The 16,122-nt window shown below is 41.2% G+C and overlaps 2 protein-coding genes across 3 annotated transcripts in view; one reads left to right on the top strand and one right to left on the bottom strand.

The window, feature by feature from the left end:
- Positions 1-16,122, top strand: part of LOC139380819 (BRCA1-associated RING domain protein 1-like) — a 90,636-nt gene that overhangs the window by 58,421 nt on the left and 16,093 nt on the right. The window lies entirely within an intron of this gene.
- LOC139380821 (von Willebrand factor C domain-containing protein 2-like) overlaps positions 6,657-16,122 on the bottom strand; it is a 32,923-nt gene continuing 23,457 nt past the window's right edge. For both annotated transcript variants that reach the window (XM_071123902.1, XM_071123903.1), the window contains one exon: positions 6,657-6,808. In XM_071123902.1, the coding sequence (XP_070980003.1) occupies positions 6,657-6,808 (152 nt within the window). The remainder of the gene's footprint in view (positions 6,809-16,122) is intronic.

Raw genomic sequence — 16,122 nt, 5'->3', positions numbered from 1 at the left:
GACCCGGTCAAATGTAGTGCACTATATAGAGAATAGGGTGCCATTTGTGAGAAAGACAGAGGAAAGCCCTGGGTCACTTCCTCTAATAAACCTCGGGGATATGATTATTCCTGATCAATCAGGAATTCCCACTTCTTTGACATTTTATATCCTCTATCTGTACATCATTAAAGTTGACCTACCCCTGAAACAAGTATCCTCCCTTTCCTGGTTTTCTATAGTGGTAGGCTATGGCCCAGGCACTATTCACTATTCCCAAAAATAGTTATTTTTCTGATCTCTGCATGGTTTGTTTGACTGGTGTTCTCGCTCCCAGCTACACCGGGATGGGAAGAAGCATGACGCTTCAGGTGTAAGTCATATGAAATACTGTCGGTGTCAATGGTGAAGAATTGGAAGTAAAATGTTAACACACCACCATATTTATCTCATTTGTGGTGCAGTGAATTACAGCCCCTAAGTTTCATGCAGAGGTTATATTGTGAATAAGGAGTGACCTTTCCTACAATAAAGTGGTGAAGAGTTGCACGCATGTAGGATTGTGTTTCTGCCTGGACAATAGAAGTGGAAATGAAATAAATAAATAAATTGACACACACACCCTTGCTGTATAATAACACTTATTTTTCACTCTATTTAACAAAATAGTTTGTCTCCATAAATATTACACATTTTTTTCTTCAACTCTGATTTTCAGAACACACATACGATTTGAAGGTATTTACAACTTACTATACACCATAATTGGCACCAAGGGTTTTATTTCAATTGGAACAAAAATCGTGAGTGTTTGGTTAGATGTATGTACCCACTATGTGTGTGTCTTGGTATTTCCAACCAAACCATCTCTTTGTTTTTATTATGAACATTTCTGGCTCTAATTCAATATAACATTAATTTATAACAGAAGGAGTTAATATTAATAGAATCTTTAGGAGTAACCCCCCTGAGCCTGTATAATAATGCAATTTGATTGTTTAAGTGTTTTTCTCTCAATACTAGATTAGTACTCTTGTTTTTTCAAGCACACTTTATGTAACAGTTTTTTTGTAAAAAAAAAAAGAAGTAATAGAACAATCTTTCATAGCTTCCAGCTACAGTAAGTCGGTGAAAAGAGAAATTGTATGGTATACCTTTACAGCAAATGAGCAGTGTCAAGTTGAATGGGTTGGAGAGTGCTTTGTGAGTAGTAGGCTAGACTTTCATGGCCAGACACACAAAAGACCAGACTATTTCATGAGCAGAAAATTAACAGGGATATCGACTGCTCCCTCAGACTATCTTTTGATACATTTTGAAACTCTATTACTCAGTCAATAATTCTTCACTGCAGCTGGGGTCTCACAGTTGGATTCAAAGTCTACTGCAAGTTCACTGAACAGTTTGAGTACATTGAAAGCTCCCTGCAGTAACCCATGTTCAGGATGCTAGGCGGTAGCTGGTGGTGAAAACAATTATGACTGCCGCCTTAACCTTTTGTACTTTAATAATTTCCCTCTGTATTATTCAAATAAGACTTTCCGTCCTTTCATTGTACAACTGTTCATGAAACAAATACCTGGAATATGATTGTCAATAAAGAGATAGGGGTTAGCAATATTAATGGGAGAGGGGTTATTTCAATATTATGCTCCCTACATAGAATTAGGAATTACAATACTAGAATGGAGTAGAACCTCCTTATTATGGGATAAAGGTCAGCCATTTTGGTCAGGGAGTTTGTCAACCATTGTTTGCCATTGCTGTGATAAGATATTGTGTAAAATAATGAATTTTAATAATTGATCTGCACTGTACGCTTGTTAGCTAGCTGTTCAGACAGTTTTAGAGGAATGATTCCATAAATATTTCTAACTGCCAATAGGCCAACATTCCATTCAAACAATGCAGTCAATACACTGGCTGAAATCAGTTGATGATAGGACTTACACAAGTTGTAAATGCAACAAGTACTGATATTGTCTCATATAATAGCACTCACAGCTTTACAAGAAGACAAAAGTGTTGATATTTATGGTCTTTGCATATATTGTAGAAGCTATTTTACAGAAATACGGTATAAAACCTTTTTAAGTTGTGTTGAAAATAATTATATTACGACTTTTTTTTTTATATATCACATCTTACTTTTCCCCCCCTGCATAATTAAATGCCTCTACTGCCATTAATTCCAATTAGAGTGGTTTGGGTTTCTCCCTGACCAATATGACTGCTATTTTCACCCTATTCTGGAACATTGAGGGTTTATGACATAGCCCCTCTATTAATTTAATATAATCTCTATGGCTCTCTACTTGTCAGTGTTCTAAATGGGACATTATTTAGCCTTTTTATCTGAACATGCAAACACCACCAGAAAAATTCATAGCAAGCAGTGCACTGGAATGAAATTCAATTTCATGGGATGGGTGGCCAAAAACAACTAACTGAAAGCCACATCCCAACAAAGCCATGAATATGACTGCATTGATGGATATGTCACTGTGCTTCTATGGCTATATGCACCATGCCACTGCCTACATCATTTGTTCGTTCAACAAGCAAGACAGCTCATAATCCAGTGTCTTTATCACAGTCAACACACCTATATTTGAGCTTGAATTACTTTTAAAACAGCAACATTTTCTCTCTGCCCCATGGCAAAACGTGTAGAATTGCAGGAAGTTAGCAATTCCTGAGGGAGAGGTTAACCACCTATCCAGAACAGGTTAGTCTGAGTTCAGCTGTACTGCTACCCACACAATCCCTGGAGGGCCCCTTCCCTATCCCCAGCGCTATATACTATATATGCAATGTTATACATTATATATGGCTCTGCCTTATCCCACTGTACACTGAACCCAGCTGGCCACTGGTCACAGAGGAGCTATGCAGGTTCGAGGTGACTCCACTAGCTCTTGGCTATGCTGTATGTATGGGGAGCTACATATCCACTACCTCTTGGCTATGCATGTAGAGTATGTTTAACTAAATTGAGGCAGATAATGGATATACATAGCACTTGAGGAGGTCTCAGCTGGTTGGTTTGCAGCTGCGGACCATGGACGGTTCCTGTAAGGGTTCCAGAGCAACTTCTGTCTTGTTCATCTGGAATACTGTATTTCTCTCTTTTTCTGTCTCCCTCTCTCTCCACCTCTCTTTATGTCTCTCAATTATTACCATGGTAGCAAGAGATAATCTATATCCAGTACTAAAAATCTATAACACACTAAAGAGAAAATCTCAGATATCAGGACTATGATAGACCTAATTAAAAGAGATGAGTGATAAAGGTGTCATGGAGTCTCATACAATGTATGGACCTGTAGAGTGATGTATATCTTAAGGTGCATGTGAATTCATGCATCTTAATATGTGTCGTTTTTTAATTCTATGTCTGTCGTTGTTATGTGTCCTTGTGAGTTATTGATGATGTATGCTGTGATAAAACATCTTCCCAAGTTGGGATTAATAAAGCAACACTCTACTCTCTTCTCTAGGTACTGTATGAGTAAGTATTCTGGCTTGACAAATTGCGTCTCTCTTCTCATTACAAATGACTAATTTATCACGAGACAAGGTAATGATAAAAATGACCTGAGCAACTTTGACCATAATGATGCACCCAGGATTGAAGTCCCCTACCCTCATTTGTTCATCTTCTGAATTCCTGAATCAATAATGATACAACTACAGGCAGCTGAGTATAACAGAATGAGCTAGTCTACAGTACAGTGGCTGCAGACAGACATAGATGGGTTTGGGAGGAGATGCTTATTAGGTCATGTATATTTTTGGGAATGTCCCAAATGGGACCCTGCTCCATATATAGTGCAATACTTTTATTCAGAGCCCTTTGGGCCCTGGTCAAATGTAGTGCACTCACTACATTGTGAATAGGGGTGCCATTTGGGACACAGTCTGTAATTTTCTATTCTTCCACCTCTTTAGTCAGGGGTCTCACTCCTGTGTTCATTTCCGTCTCATTACCAGAAGCTGGAAGCCGTTATTAAGTAGTTCATCTATCACACAGGACGAATAGCTTCTAAAAGGTGAACAGGAATGGATTCTCACTGAAACACACAAATCTAAAGTATCAGTGATGAATTGCATGGGCTTAGCAGGAAATCTGCCTTTGAATTAATGAATAGTTTTTATCATTTCAAAAAGAAAAGGAGGTTGGGTGGGGTTGGTTGCTTGGAGTGTGACCCTGAACCATATAGGAAGGAATCTATAGGCAAAGCAATGCATTAAATCAAGCTAAGTTATAACCCTGGCCATACTGTGGGGTGCTGTAGCGGAGCTATGCAGATATATGGAGGAGGCTAGAAAACAGAAAATCTATTGTGTAATCTATAGAGGAGGGGAGGGGAGGAGAGGAGCTGTGTATCTCAGTGAGAGCTTTATTGGCTTAAGTGCTTCTTCTTGGGGTGCAGTGGATCAACGTTTTTTAAGCTGAAAATGAATTCATGTGCAAGCTGTAGGTATGGGCCTTAGAGGATGAAAGGGTGTGCGTACAAGTGTGTGTGTGCCCGCACATGCTTGTGTGTAGGCACATGCATACGTGTTCACCTGTGTGTTTGTTTGCTTATGCAGATATCCCCTTTGTCTCTCTCTGAGTTCTTGCCGAGTGTACTTGGTGCTTGGCTGATGCTTGCAGACGGCAGCCAGGTGGCGTAGTGTTGAGCGCAGAGAGGCCCGGCCAGATGATTTATCACAGAATACCCTTTGCTTAATGGAAATTAAAGCAGGCCACTGCTTGGCTCGCTAATTTCTTAGATAACAAGTTCAAGCTGTTCACACTGAGGACAATTTTTGTTGGTTTGGGCTATGGGGAAAAACAACAAAGGCAATTAAGCCAAGAAGAATGGCCCCGGTAGTGTATGAATGCTGGAGCATATTCATTTTTTGCCCCCTCTGTTATGGGTTACATGGCTTCTAACTTAAGTAGTTGTTTCAACTACTAAAATAAGTAAAGTTGGTTCCTTTTTCTACTGTTTCCAGTAATTTATCACTTACTAATGTATCGGTTGGCTATACAGTACCAGTCAAAGGTTTTCTACATTGTAGAATAATAGTGAAGACATCAAAACTATGAAATAACACGTGGAATCATGCTGTAACCAAAAAAGTGTTAAACAAATCTAAATATATTTTCTACTTGAGATTATTCAAAGTAGCCTCCCTCTGCCTCGATGACAACTTTGCACACTCTTGGTATTCTCTCAACCAGCTTCATGAGGTAGTCACCTGGAATGCATTTCAATTAACAGGTGTGCCTTGTTAAAAGTCCATGTGTGGAATTAATTTCCTAGACCAAGTCCTTATTATGGCCAGAATACTCTATCTCAAATAAGCAAAGAGAAACGACAGTCCGTCATTACTTTAAGACATGAAGGCCAGTCAATCTGGAAAATTTCAAGAACTTTAAAAGTTTCTTCAAGTGCCGTCGCAAAAACCATCAAGCGCTATGATGAAACTGCCTGTCATGAGGACTGCGAATGGAAAGTAAGACCCAGTTACCTCTGCAGGCTTTGTAAGGGCTATTTGACCAAGAAGGAGAGTAAGGGAGTGCTGCATCAGATGACCTGGCCTCCACCCAATTGAGATGGTTGGGGATGAGTTGGACTGCAGAGTGAAGGAAAAGCAATAAACAAGTGCTCAGCATATATGGGAACTTCAAGAAAATCATTCCAGGTGAAGCTGGTTGAGAGAATGCCAAAAGTGTGTAAAGATGTCATAAAGGCAAAGGGTGTCTACTTTGAAGAATCTAAAATACATTTTTTAATTACTACATGAGTCCATGTGTTATTTCATAGTTTTGATGTCTTTACTATTATTTTACAATGTAGAAAATAATCAAAATAAAAAAAAAACCTTGAATGAGTAGATGTGTCCAAACTTTTGACAGGTACTGTATATTAGATACCTATATTAGACACCTCGAAGACAGTCTCATCAAGCATATTGTGTGTAGTAAAAACAGTAACTGACGGGATCTGTTTGTGGCCATGCATCTTTTGTCAGCCCAGATGAGTGTAACTAACAGCACATCAGAATGCTGACATTTTATGTCAATAATTAATTTCATTGACCCCAACACCAGAAGTGAACTCTTGCTATTGACTCATAGAAGGATTGTGCATTTAGTGGGAAGCCAACAGCTGTGAGTGATATGTTTTTGTGACCATTGTAATTCCCATAGCGAAGCGGTGTGGTGAAGACATCTCAGAGAGAGAGAGAGAGCTACAGTAAGCAGATGACAGAACACATCTGACTATGTTTAACAGTGCTAATGGTTAGGTGGAAATGACTTCATGAAATATATAAACAGTATGTTTATAAGCAGCATAAGCAGTAAGTAGTTATCAGAAAATATAAATAGTCACACAGTCAAAACAGAAGACAAAAAAACAGTCTCAAGAAAAGTTCCTCCTGCTCTCTCCGCTCCTCTGTGGTTAAAGTTGTGGTAGTGGTGGTGTGTAGGTACTGTGTACGAGAGCTTTTCATTTCAGCTTGTTATGCAGTCTCCTAGTCAATGTTGCCAAGGAATTGTGCTCCTCTCCTGTCCATCCTATCAATCATACAAGATGAGCGTTTTGTTTGTTTGTTTGCCTTTGCAGCAGGCAGGACCGCTCCCTGGCTGCACGTCACCGACACCGTCCCCGCCGGGGTTTCTATGACAACGTCTGGCCATTGAGGCACTCCCGGCGCAGGCACTGTGCTGGCTTCCACCAGTCCCCATTGTGACAGCGGCAAATGGTGCAGTCATCCACCTTCACTTCAATACCGGCTGGGATGATCGTCGTTCCGGCAAAGCAATTTGGACCTGCCTCATGGGAGCAGAGGAAGAGAGTGAAGAGAGAAGGAAGAGAGACAGAGAGGGAAGGAGGGAGGGGAGAGAAAAGGAGAAATGAGTGTGGTGGTTGTTTTCTCGGGAGGTTCTGTAAGAAGAGGATGGCAGAGTGATGCCTGCTTGGGGAGTTTCGAAGTCAGGACAGACACACAGATCCTTTCACGGGCATGCACAGATGGGCTTGTTTTTGCAACATTAAAGCGCTTTTCTTAGCCTGGCTCTCCCTCGACATAGAATGCTTTGCATTTCAATGTGCTGCAAGCAGAGAGGAGGAGAGAAGAGGAAGGACAGGGCTTGACAGCACAGAGAGGGCTGGAATACAAACACACACGCAAATGCACACATGTACACATGTACTCCTGCACACACAAAAAGAAATGCACACCAACACACAGAGAGAGAGAAAGTCACTCCTTGATTCCTAGTCTGCATGGAAAGGCCTCCTCAGCCTCTGTGGAAAGTTTATTTGGTCGATCATTGCGCTAACAATGCGCAAGATAGTGGGTTTGATTCCCATGACCACCCATATGTGAAATGCACACAGGACAGTAAGTCGCTTTGAATAATGTATTACATTATCTTCCTACAAGACTTAACAATGAATGTTTCCCAGCATGCACGTGAGATTTGGTTCTGGGTGCTAAGATTAGGAAAGCCTAGTAGCCTATTTAATTTCTTTGGAAAAGATAATCATGTCCAGATTGTGTCCCTGCTCCCTGGCTGCATATGAACTTGATTCAAAAGTAATGTAAAGTAAGTAGCTAGCCTTGTCTGAACTGGAATGGCCCATAGGGCAGGAGCCTATCTCCTGTTTCTGAAGCGCGAGGTAGCTTGCTGTACAAGTACACGTCCTGGACAGGACATGTAAATGCTTTACATCAAACAGGCAAAGCATCAATATAGGATCAATATTGAATCTTACTACACCGGCTCTGACGCTTGTAGGATGTGGCAGGGCGTGCAAAATTATTCAGCCCCCTTAAGTTAATACTTTGTAGCGCCACCTTTTGCTGCGATTACAGCTGTAAGTCGCTTGGGGTATGTCTCTATCAGTTTTGCACATCGAGAGACTGACATTTTTTCCCATTCCTCCTTGCAAACCAGGTCAAGCTCAGTGAGGTTGGATGGAGAGCATTTGTGAACAGCAGTTTTCAGTTCTTTCCACAGATTCTCGATTGGATTCAGGTCTGGACTTTGACTTGGCCATTCTAACACCTGGATATGTTTATTTTTTAACCATTCCATTGTAGATTTTGCTTTATGTTTTGGATCATTGTCTTGTTGGAAGACAAATCTCCATCCCAGTCTCAGGTCTTTTGCAGACTCCATCAGGTTTTCTTCCAGAATGGTCCTGTATTTGGCTCCATCCATCTTCCCATCAATTTTAACCATCTTCCCTGTCCCTGCTGAAGAAAAGCAGGCCCAAACCATGATGCTGCCACCACCATGTTTGACAGTGGGGATGGTGTGTTCAGCTGTGTTGTTTTTACGCCAAACATAACGTTTTGCATTGTTGCCAAAAAGTTCAATTTTGGTTTCATCTGACCAGAGCACCTTTTTCCACATGTTTGGTGTGTCTCCCAGGTGGCTTGTGGCAAACTTTAAATGACACTTTTTATGGATATCTTTAAGAAATGGCTTTCTTCTTGCCACTCTTCCATAAAGGCCAGATTTGTGCAATATACTGTTTGTATATTGTTGTCGGATTGTAGGATTGTTGTCCTATGGACAGAGTCTCCCACCTCAGCTGTAGATCTCTGCAGTTCATCCAGAGTGATCATGGGCCTCTTGGCTGAATCTCTGATCAGTCTTCTCCTTGTATGAGCTGAAAGTTTAGAGGGACGGCCAGGTCTTGGTAGATTTGCAGTGGTCTGATACTCCTTCCATTTCAATATTATCGCTTGCACAGTGCTCCTTGGGATGTTTAAAGCTTGGGAAATCTTTTTGTATCCAAATCCGGCTTTAAACTTCTTCACAACAGTGTCTCGGACCTGCCTGGTGTGTTCCTTGTTCTTCATGATGCTCTCTGCGCTTTTAACGGACCTCTGAGACTATCACAGTGCAGGTGCATTTATACGGAGACTTGATTACACACAGGTGGATTGTATTTATCATCATTAGTCATTTAGGTCAACATCCTCACTGAACTTCTGGAGAGAGTTTGCTGCACTGAAAGTAAAGGGGCTGAATAATTTTGCACGCCCAATTTTTCAGTTTTTGATTTGTTAAAAAAGTTTGAAATATCCAATAAATGTCATTCCACTTCATGATTGTGTCCCACTTGTTGTTGATTCTTCACAAAAATATACAGTTTTATATCTTTATGTTTGAAGCCTGAAATGTGGCAAAAGGTCGCAAAGTTCAAGGGGGCCGAATACATTCGCAAGGCACTGTATGTGAGAATGCTGTTCATTGACTACAGCTCAGCGTTCAACACCATTGTGCACTCCAAGCTCATCACTAAACTAAGGACCCTGGGATTAAACACCTCCCTCTCACTGGATCCTGGACTTGGTGACGGTCCGTCCCCAGGTGATGAGAGTAGGCAACAACACATCTTCCTTGCTGACCCTCAACATACAGTAGGGGCCCCTTAGTTGTGCGTGCTTAGTCCCCTCCTGTACTCCCTGTTCACCCACGACTGCGCGGCCATGCACAACTCCAACAAGATCATTAAGTTTGATAATGACACAACGGTGGTAGGACTGATCACCGACGATGATTAGACAGCCTACAGCAGGGGTGTCAAACTCATTCCACGGAGGGTCTAGTGTCTGCATGTTTTTGCTTTTCTCTTTCAATTAAGCCCTCGACAACCAGCTGAGGGGAATTCCTTACTAATTAGTGACCTTAATTAATCAATTATGTACAAAAACCCGCAGACACTTGGCACTCCGTGGAACGAGTTTGACACCTGTAGCCCTCCGTGGAATGAGTTTGACACCTGCCAGGTCAGAGACCAGTGTGGTACCAAGAACACAACCCCTCCCTCAATGTCAGCAAGACAAAGGAGCTGATTGTGGATTACAGGAAACGCGGGCCGAGCACGCCCCAATCCACATCGACAGGGAACAGGTGGAGAGCTTGTCCACATCACTAAGGGACTATCATGGTTCACACACATCAGCACGTCGGGAAAAGGGCATGACAATGCCTCTTCCCCCTCAGGAGGCTGAAAAGATTTGGCATGGGCCCTCAGATCCTCAAAAGGTTCTTCAGCTGCACCATTGAGAGCATCTTGACTGACTGCATCACTGCTTGGTTATTTTTGCACTTTCTAATAAAGTTCCTCTCTGGATTGTTGGGAAGGGCCCGTAAGTAAGCATTTCACTGTTAGTGTACACCTGTTGTTTATGAAGCATGTGACAAATAACATTTGATTAATATTAAGAAAACCAGACGGCATGATTTTCTTGTTTATTTTATTTACTGACTGACAGGGTCCGACTCCAACACTCAGACATAATTTACAAACACAGCACTTGCGTTTAGTAAGTGCTTCAGATCAGAGGCATTAGGGATGACAACATGGTTGTAAGGTTCTGTATTTATTTTCTTAGTCAACCTTGTGTTCTGTTTCATTGTGTTCTTGTACGTAGCCCTGTTTCTCTGTGTTCTTGAACATAGCCCTGTCTTTCATTTATGTTCATTGATTTCTCCTGTGTTAGTTACTCACCTGGTCTCATCTGCTCCTTATTTAGTTCAGTTTGAGGTATTGTTTGTTTTGACTCTACTAAGCCTTTTCCTAGCTCATTTGTGAGAACCAGTTACAGCCTTCAGTCCTAGTTTTGATTCACCTGCCTGTTTGCCTACCAGTGTATGACCACTGCCTGCCTGTGACCACGATTCCTGCCTTCTAAGAAGGTGAAATTAACACCTGCCGCGCTCTGCGCATGAATCTACACCTTTTTCTCCCTGAGTATTCATTACAGCGGTATATTAATAGATGCTTGAATTGGACCATAATTATGTCCTGCCTGAGCATTCGAAGTGTAACTTTTTGGTGTCAGGGAAAATGTATGGGAGTAAAAGTACATATTTTCTTTAGGATTGTAGTCAGAATTATATAGGGAATAGGGTGCCATTTCAAACGCATATTTAACTCACCCTTGTCTGTTTAACCCACATAGGGGAATATCATGTCAGGAATAATCATATGTAAAAACATCTCTAACTATAGTAATAATAGACCACTAGCTACACCTCATAATAATAAGACACTGCCCACATCCCCACAGCAGAATCTAAAATATGCAATCACTATCAGTTTTCTTTCTGATTTTATTGCATTAAAATAGCTTGTCTCAAGGCCTACTGTAAGCAGTCCTCAATGATCTGCAGTACTGTCTCTTACTCCTCTTCCTCAAGGTATACTACTGACTCCATCCAGGAGTTTAGTGTTTTAACAGACACCCAGGCATTTGGAAACACCCCTCAGCTGCTCTGGAACAAACTTCTGTTTCCGGATTTCTTGCTAATAGCTGAGTGAACACACTAGCAGTGTAGCAGTGCAAGACTGCTCTGAACCAAATAGATCTAATGGCATCAAGTATACCTTATAATACATCAAACACTATCTAGCCTAGCACTACCTCCTTCCGGCACCTTGGGCTACCCATACCCCTCTCTTCCGTGCCCGGGTCGATTCTCCTCTCGTAGTCTACTAAGATATGATAAAAGCCCATCAATCATCCTGTACCTCAATGGAGAAATCGTGAGAGGCCTGATGCCAAGTCCTAATTCTCATTGATCCACCACCCACCTTCAGTACAGCTTCAGTACAGCTGGCACAAGTCATAGACAAACTGGGCAGAGGTTGATAAGAAAAGTGGGCATCAAGCAGCCCTGCCAAGTGTGGGTGTTTACGATGGGAAATGGCACTTCTGAGTCACATCAGGAGAAAGGCACAATATGGGTCCCAAATGGCACCCTATTCCCTTTGCAGTGCAGTACCTTTTCTCCCCAATTTCGATCTTGTCTCATCACTGCAACTCCCCAACAGGCTCGGGAGGCGAAGGTGGAGTCATGCGTCCTCCGAAACATGACCCGCCAAACCGCACTTCTTAACACCCGCCCACTTAACCGAGACGCCAGCCACTCCAATGTGTCGGAGAAAACACCATTCAACTGCCACAAGGATTCGCTAAAGCAAAGCCCTCCCTGGCCAAACCACCACCTAACCCGCACTACGCTGGGCCAATTGTGCGATGCCCTATGGGGCTCCCGATAACGGCACTGTAAAGAGAATACGGTTCCATTTGTGATGCAGTCACATGCAAGGACACAGTATCCACTGCCTGTCACCACTGCCTGTCACTACTGCCTGTCACTGCACAAGATAGAAAAGACAAGGCTCTGAGACCTTGGGACATTGCTCCATTCAAAGCCAGTGCTTGTCTGTTAGTACTGTCAACAGAGATACATGTTACCTGTTTCTCTGTGTTGTCACATGACTGTCTATCAGGAATACAGTGACTGACAGGTCAGATGAAAAGGAATAGATAGACACTGAAAAGACTAGTTCCCATGTGTATTTTCCCTGCAAAACTGTAAAAAAACGTTATGTAAGCTACATTTACTTGTGAATAATTTAAATGTATCTTACATAAAGTAAATTCTTATTTAAATCAAATTCATAAGTTAATTTATATCCCTTTAGGATAGAGCTAGGTTGTTACATTTGCATAGTCCTTAGGGATCCTCAGCTTAATTTGCCTAAGGAAACCTTGAAGAAAGCCTGATGAAGCCCTCTGCAAGTCAGAGTACTTTAGTCAAAGTATGTGTATCTGCTGATGCTATGTGAGTGTCCCATATGTCACCCGATGGGCCCTGCAATGTTAGCCGTTTTTGTAATTTTATCAGTAATTTACTGTATTAATCAACAGTAGGATACTGTGTAAACTGAATATAGTAAATTACCGTAGGATGCACAGTAAAATACTGAACATTTATTTTACAGTACACCGTAATTTCAACAGTAAAACACTGTGAAATGCAGAGTAAAATAACGTAAATGTGTTTTACTGTATTAATTATGGTGCATTTTGAGAAAATGTTGTGGGCGGGGAAAGAGTCACTGACTCATTAACATATTTTAAGGTATGGCTTGTAAGAGACTATATTTGTTGCACCCGTGAGTGAGTGAGAATGCTGTACCTCCACAGAATACGGTAATATAAGCTACTCCAATGGTGCAACAGTCTACGACTAAATCACCCCGGGTACATTCCTGGGCTGTGACATGGTCGGCCTTGGCCGTGAGAGATATTGAATGGTTCACAATTGGCCCAGCACCGTCTGTTAGCTGGTGGCGCTTTACTTTGCTCATTGTGCTTGAACGACCCCTTGTGGGCCGGGTGCCGGATTTGATTAATATAAGCTGAATTGATTATTTATTGTTTGAATTGTTTATTATTTTTGGAATTGAACTAAATTTATTTTGAAATTTTAGCATGTATTGAATTTTGGCATAATCATTTAAATGGACCTTTAATGGTTGCGTGACTAGCCATGTGCTTTTGATCCGTTTCTGTCAGTTTAGAAGCCTTTGTTAAGGCCTAAAGTGCAACTGATATAAAACACCTAGTATTTACATTTATGCTGAAATATGTAAATACATAGAGCCAACCTGCTTGGTCTAATCCCTTGTAATTACAGTAAAATACTGTAGAAATAATTTTCTTACAGTTTAATAGTCACTTTTACTGTGTTTAATTTCTCTGGCATCAAGTTACCTTGAATATCTCAGTATTGGCACTATCCAGATATGGTCAGAGCTACACTACCATTCAAAAGTTTGGGATGACTTAGAAATATCATTGTTTTTGAAAGAAAAGCATTTTTTTTTGCTCATTAAAATAACATCAAATTGATCAGAAATACAGTGTAGATATTGTTAATGTTGTAAATGACTATTGTAACTGGAAACGGCAGCTTTTTTATGGAATATCTACATAGGCGTACAGAGGCCCGTTAATAGCATCCATCACTCCTGTGTTCCAATGGCACGTTTTAAGTTTAACATTTTCAAAGGCTAATTGATCATTAGAAAACCCTTTTGAAATTACGTTAGCACAGCTGAAAACTGTGGTGCTGATTAATTAAGCAATAAAACTGGCCTTCTTTAGACTAGTTGAGTACCTGGAGCATCAGCATTTGTGGGTTTGATTACAGGCTCAAAATGGCTAGAAACAAAGAATTTCCTTCTGAAACTCGTCCATCTATTCTTGTTCTGAGAAATGAAAGCTATTCCATGCGAGAAATTGCCAAGAAACTGAAGATCTCATGCAACGCTGTGTACTACTCCCTTCACAGAACAGCGCAAACTGGCTCTAACCAGAATAGAAAGAGGAGTGGCTCTAACCAGAATAGAAAGAGGGGTGGAAGGTCCCGGTGCACAACTGAGCAAGAGGACAAGTACATTAGTGTCTAGTTTGAGAAGCAGACGCCTCACAAGTCCTCAACTGGCAGCTTCATTAAATAGTACCCGCAAAAACCAGTCTCAACGTCAACAGTGAAGAGGCAACTCTGGGATGCTGGCCTTCTAGTCAGTTGCAAAGAAAAAGCACACACAAAATCAAACGCACACACGCGTACACACACACACACACACACACACACACACACACACACACACACACACACTCTCTCTCTCAACAGAGATTAATCTTGCCAGAGCTGGCTTTGGTTCCCTATGGGGCTGGAGATGGAAGACAGGCTCCCTGAAATGCCACCACCACGAGGGTGTCACTGTATCCTGTCTGTGTGGATTAGTGCTTCCTCCAGCTGCAGGCCCAACGTGTGTGTGTGCACACGCCTGCGGAAGTGTGTGTCTGTGTGTACAAGCATCTTCCTTGTACACCTTACAGCTCCAGTACCCTCTTTCAGAGAGCTTAGCCTATATAGGACAAACTGCGCTACAAACGAAGATAGTCATTTTAGTGAACATAGGAGTTTGATTGAAGTCTAAATTGGGACATTTATTTATTCTTTATTCCTTATATATACTGCTATGAGCCATATCCCAAGTGGATGCTCTTGTCCTTTTCCTTAAGGATGCACTGAAATGTCCTTTCCTGTCTCTTGCATGTGAGAAGCCCTTCATTAGTTTGTTCTTCATTGTTTACGTGGAGCTAGTTTAATCAACAGTCAGTTTAGTCCCTTTTGCATTTTCCATTGAGAGAGTTAGCCTATACAACGGCAAAATCATCATCATGACGTCTGACCTGCAAGACAATACCCGCATAGTGGCTATTTGGCTCAGGTATGGATGCCCTGAGCTACAAGGCAAATTCTTCAGTGTAAATGTTTTAATCTATTAAACACTGAACATGTTGAGTCTGTGGACCAATATATACACACGAACCATATTAAATTAACACAGGACTTAGTAAAGTTACCACCCATGACTGTATTTGTTAGTGACAGAGACAATGTTGTTTGAATTCATCCATTTTCCGTCATATGTTATAATTAAAATGTTTTATTATTTAACACAATACCATTAGTGATGGGGAAACTGAGCTTCCTGAAGCATTGATGTTTCCTAGCCAATTGCATCGAAAATAGGTTCATTACTTGAAGCTTTGATCAACACAGCGTACATTGGTGGCCCCTGCTGGTCAAAATAATCTAGAGCTGCCAAATTATTATAGACGACGTCCCACACCCCATATCGCGTTTGCAGTATAGCCTTTTTGTTTCCTACCAAACCAATACCAAACCAATCAGATGGTTGTTTGACAAAACAAAGCTTCAGACGTCATTGATCATGTGCTTCTGATAAAGTGATACAGACATAGACACACTGCTTCGAAGTACACTGCTTAGCGATTTCGACACATGCCTTGGAGTTCCTGTATCAATCGTAACATCACTAAATATCATACATATTTCATTAAGCCTTGTTTTGAGGGCCTAGTTTTACACAAATACATGGGCCTGAGACTCATACACATTTGCAGTGTTAATGCTGCTTAGTGTGTTGTATTTAATTAAAGCAGTTTGTTGTGTCCTCATTAGCGCTCGGGCAACCCCCCCAAAGTAACAGTTTAATATACAGTAAAACATAAAAGATGCACGTCCTCAATTAAAGAGACTGAAGACTCGAATCATGAAAATATAGACGTAGAGAAAGAGAATCTTTTGGTTGGTTTCGATGTGATAAAAGTGTCATTATTTTGTAGTGGGTTTATGTGTGTGTGTGGGTTGAGGTTCAAACAGTTACATTTCAAGTTTATTTGTGTAACGAATTTGTAATGATTACTTTAGAAATGTAACTCTCCAGT

Source organism: Oncorhynchus clarkii, chromosome 22 (genome assembly GCF_045791955.1).
Source record: "Oncorhynchus clarkii lewisi isolate Uvic-CL-2024 chromosome 22, UVic_Ocla_1.0, whole genome shotgun sequence".
Lineage (NCBI taxonomy): Eukaryota > Metazoa > Chordata > Actinopteri > Salmoniformes > Salmonidae > Oncorhynchus > Oncorhynchus clarkii.
This window is presented reverse-complemented; position numbering and strand designations above follow the sequence as displayed.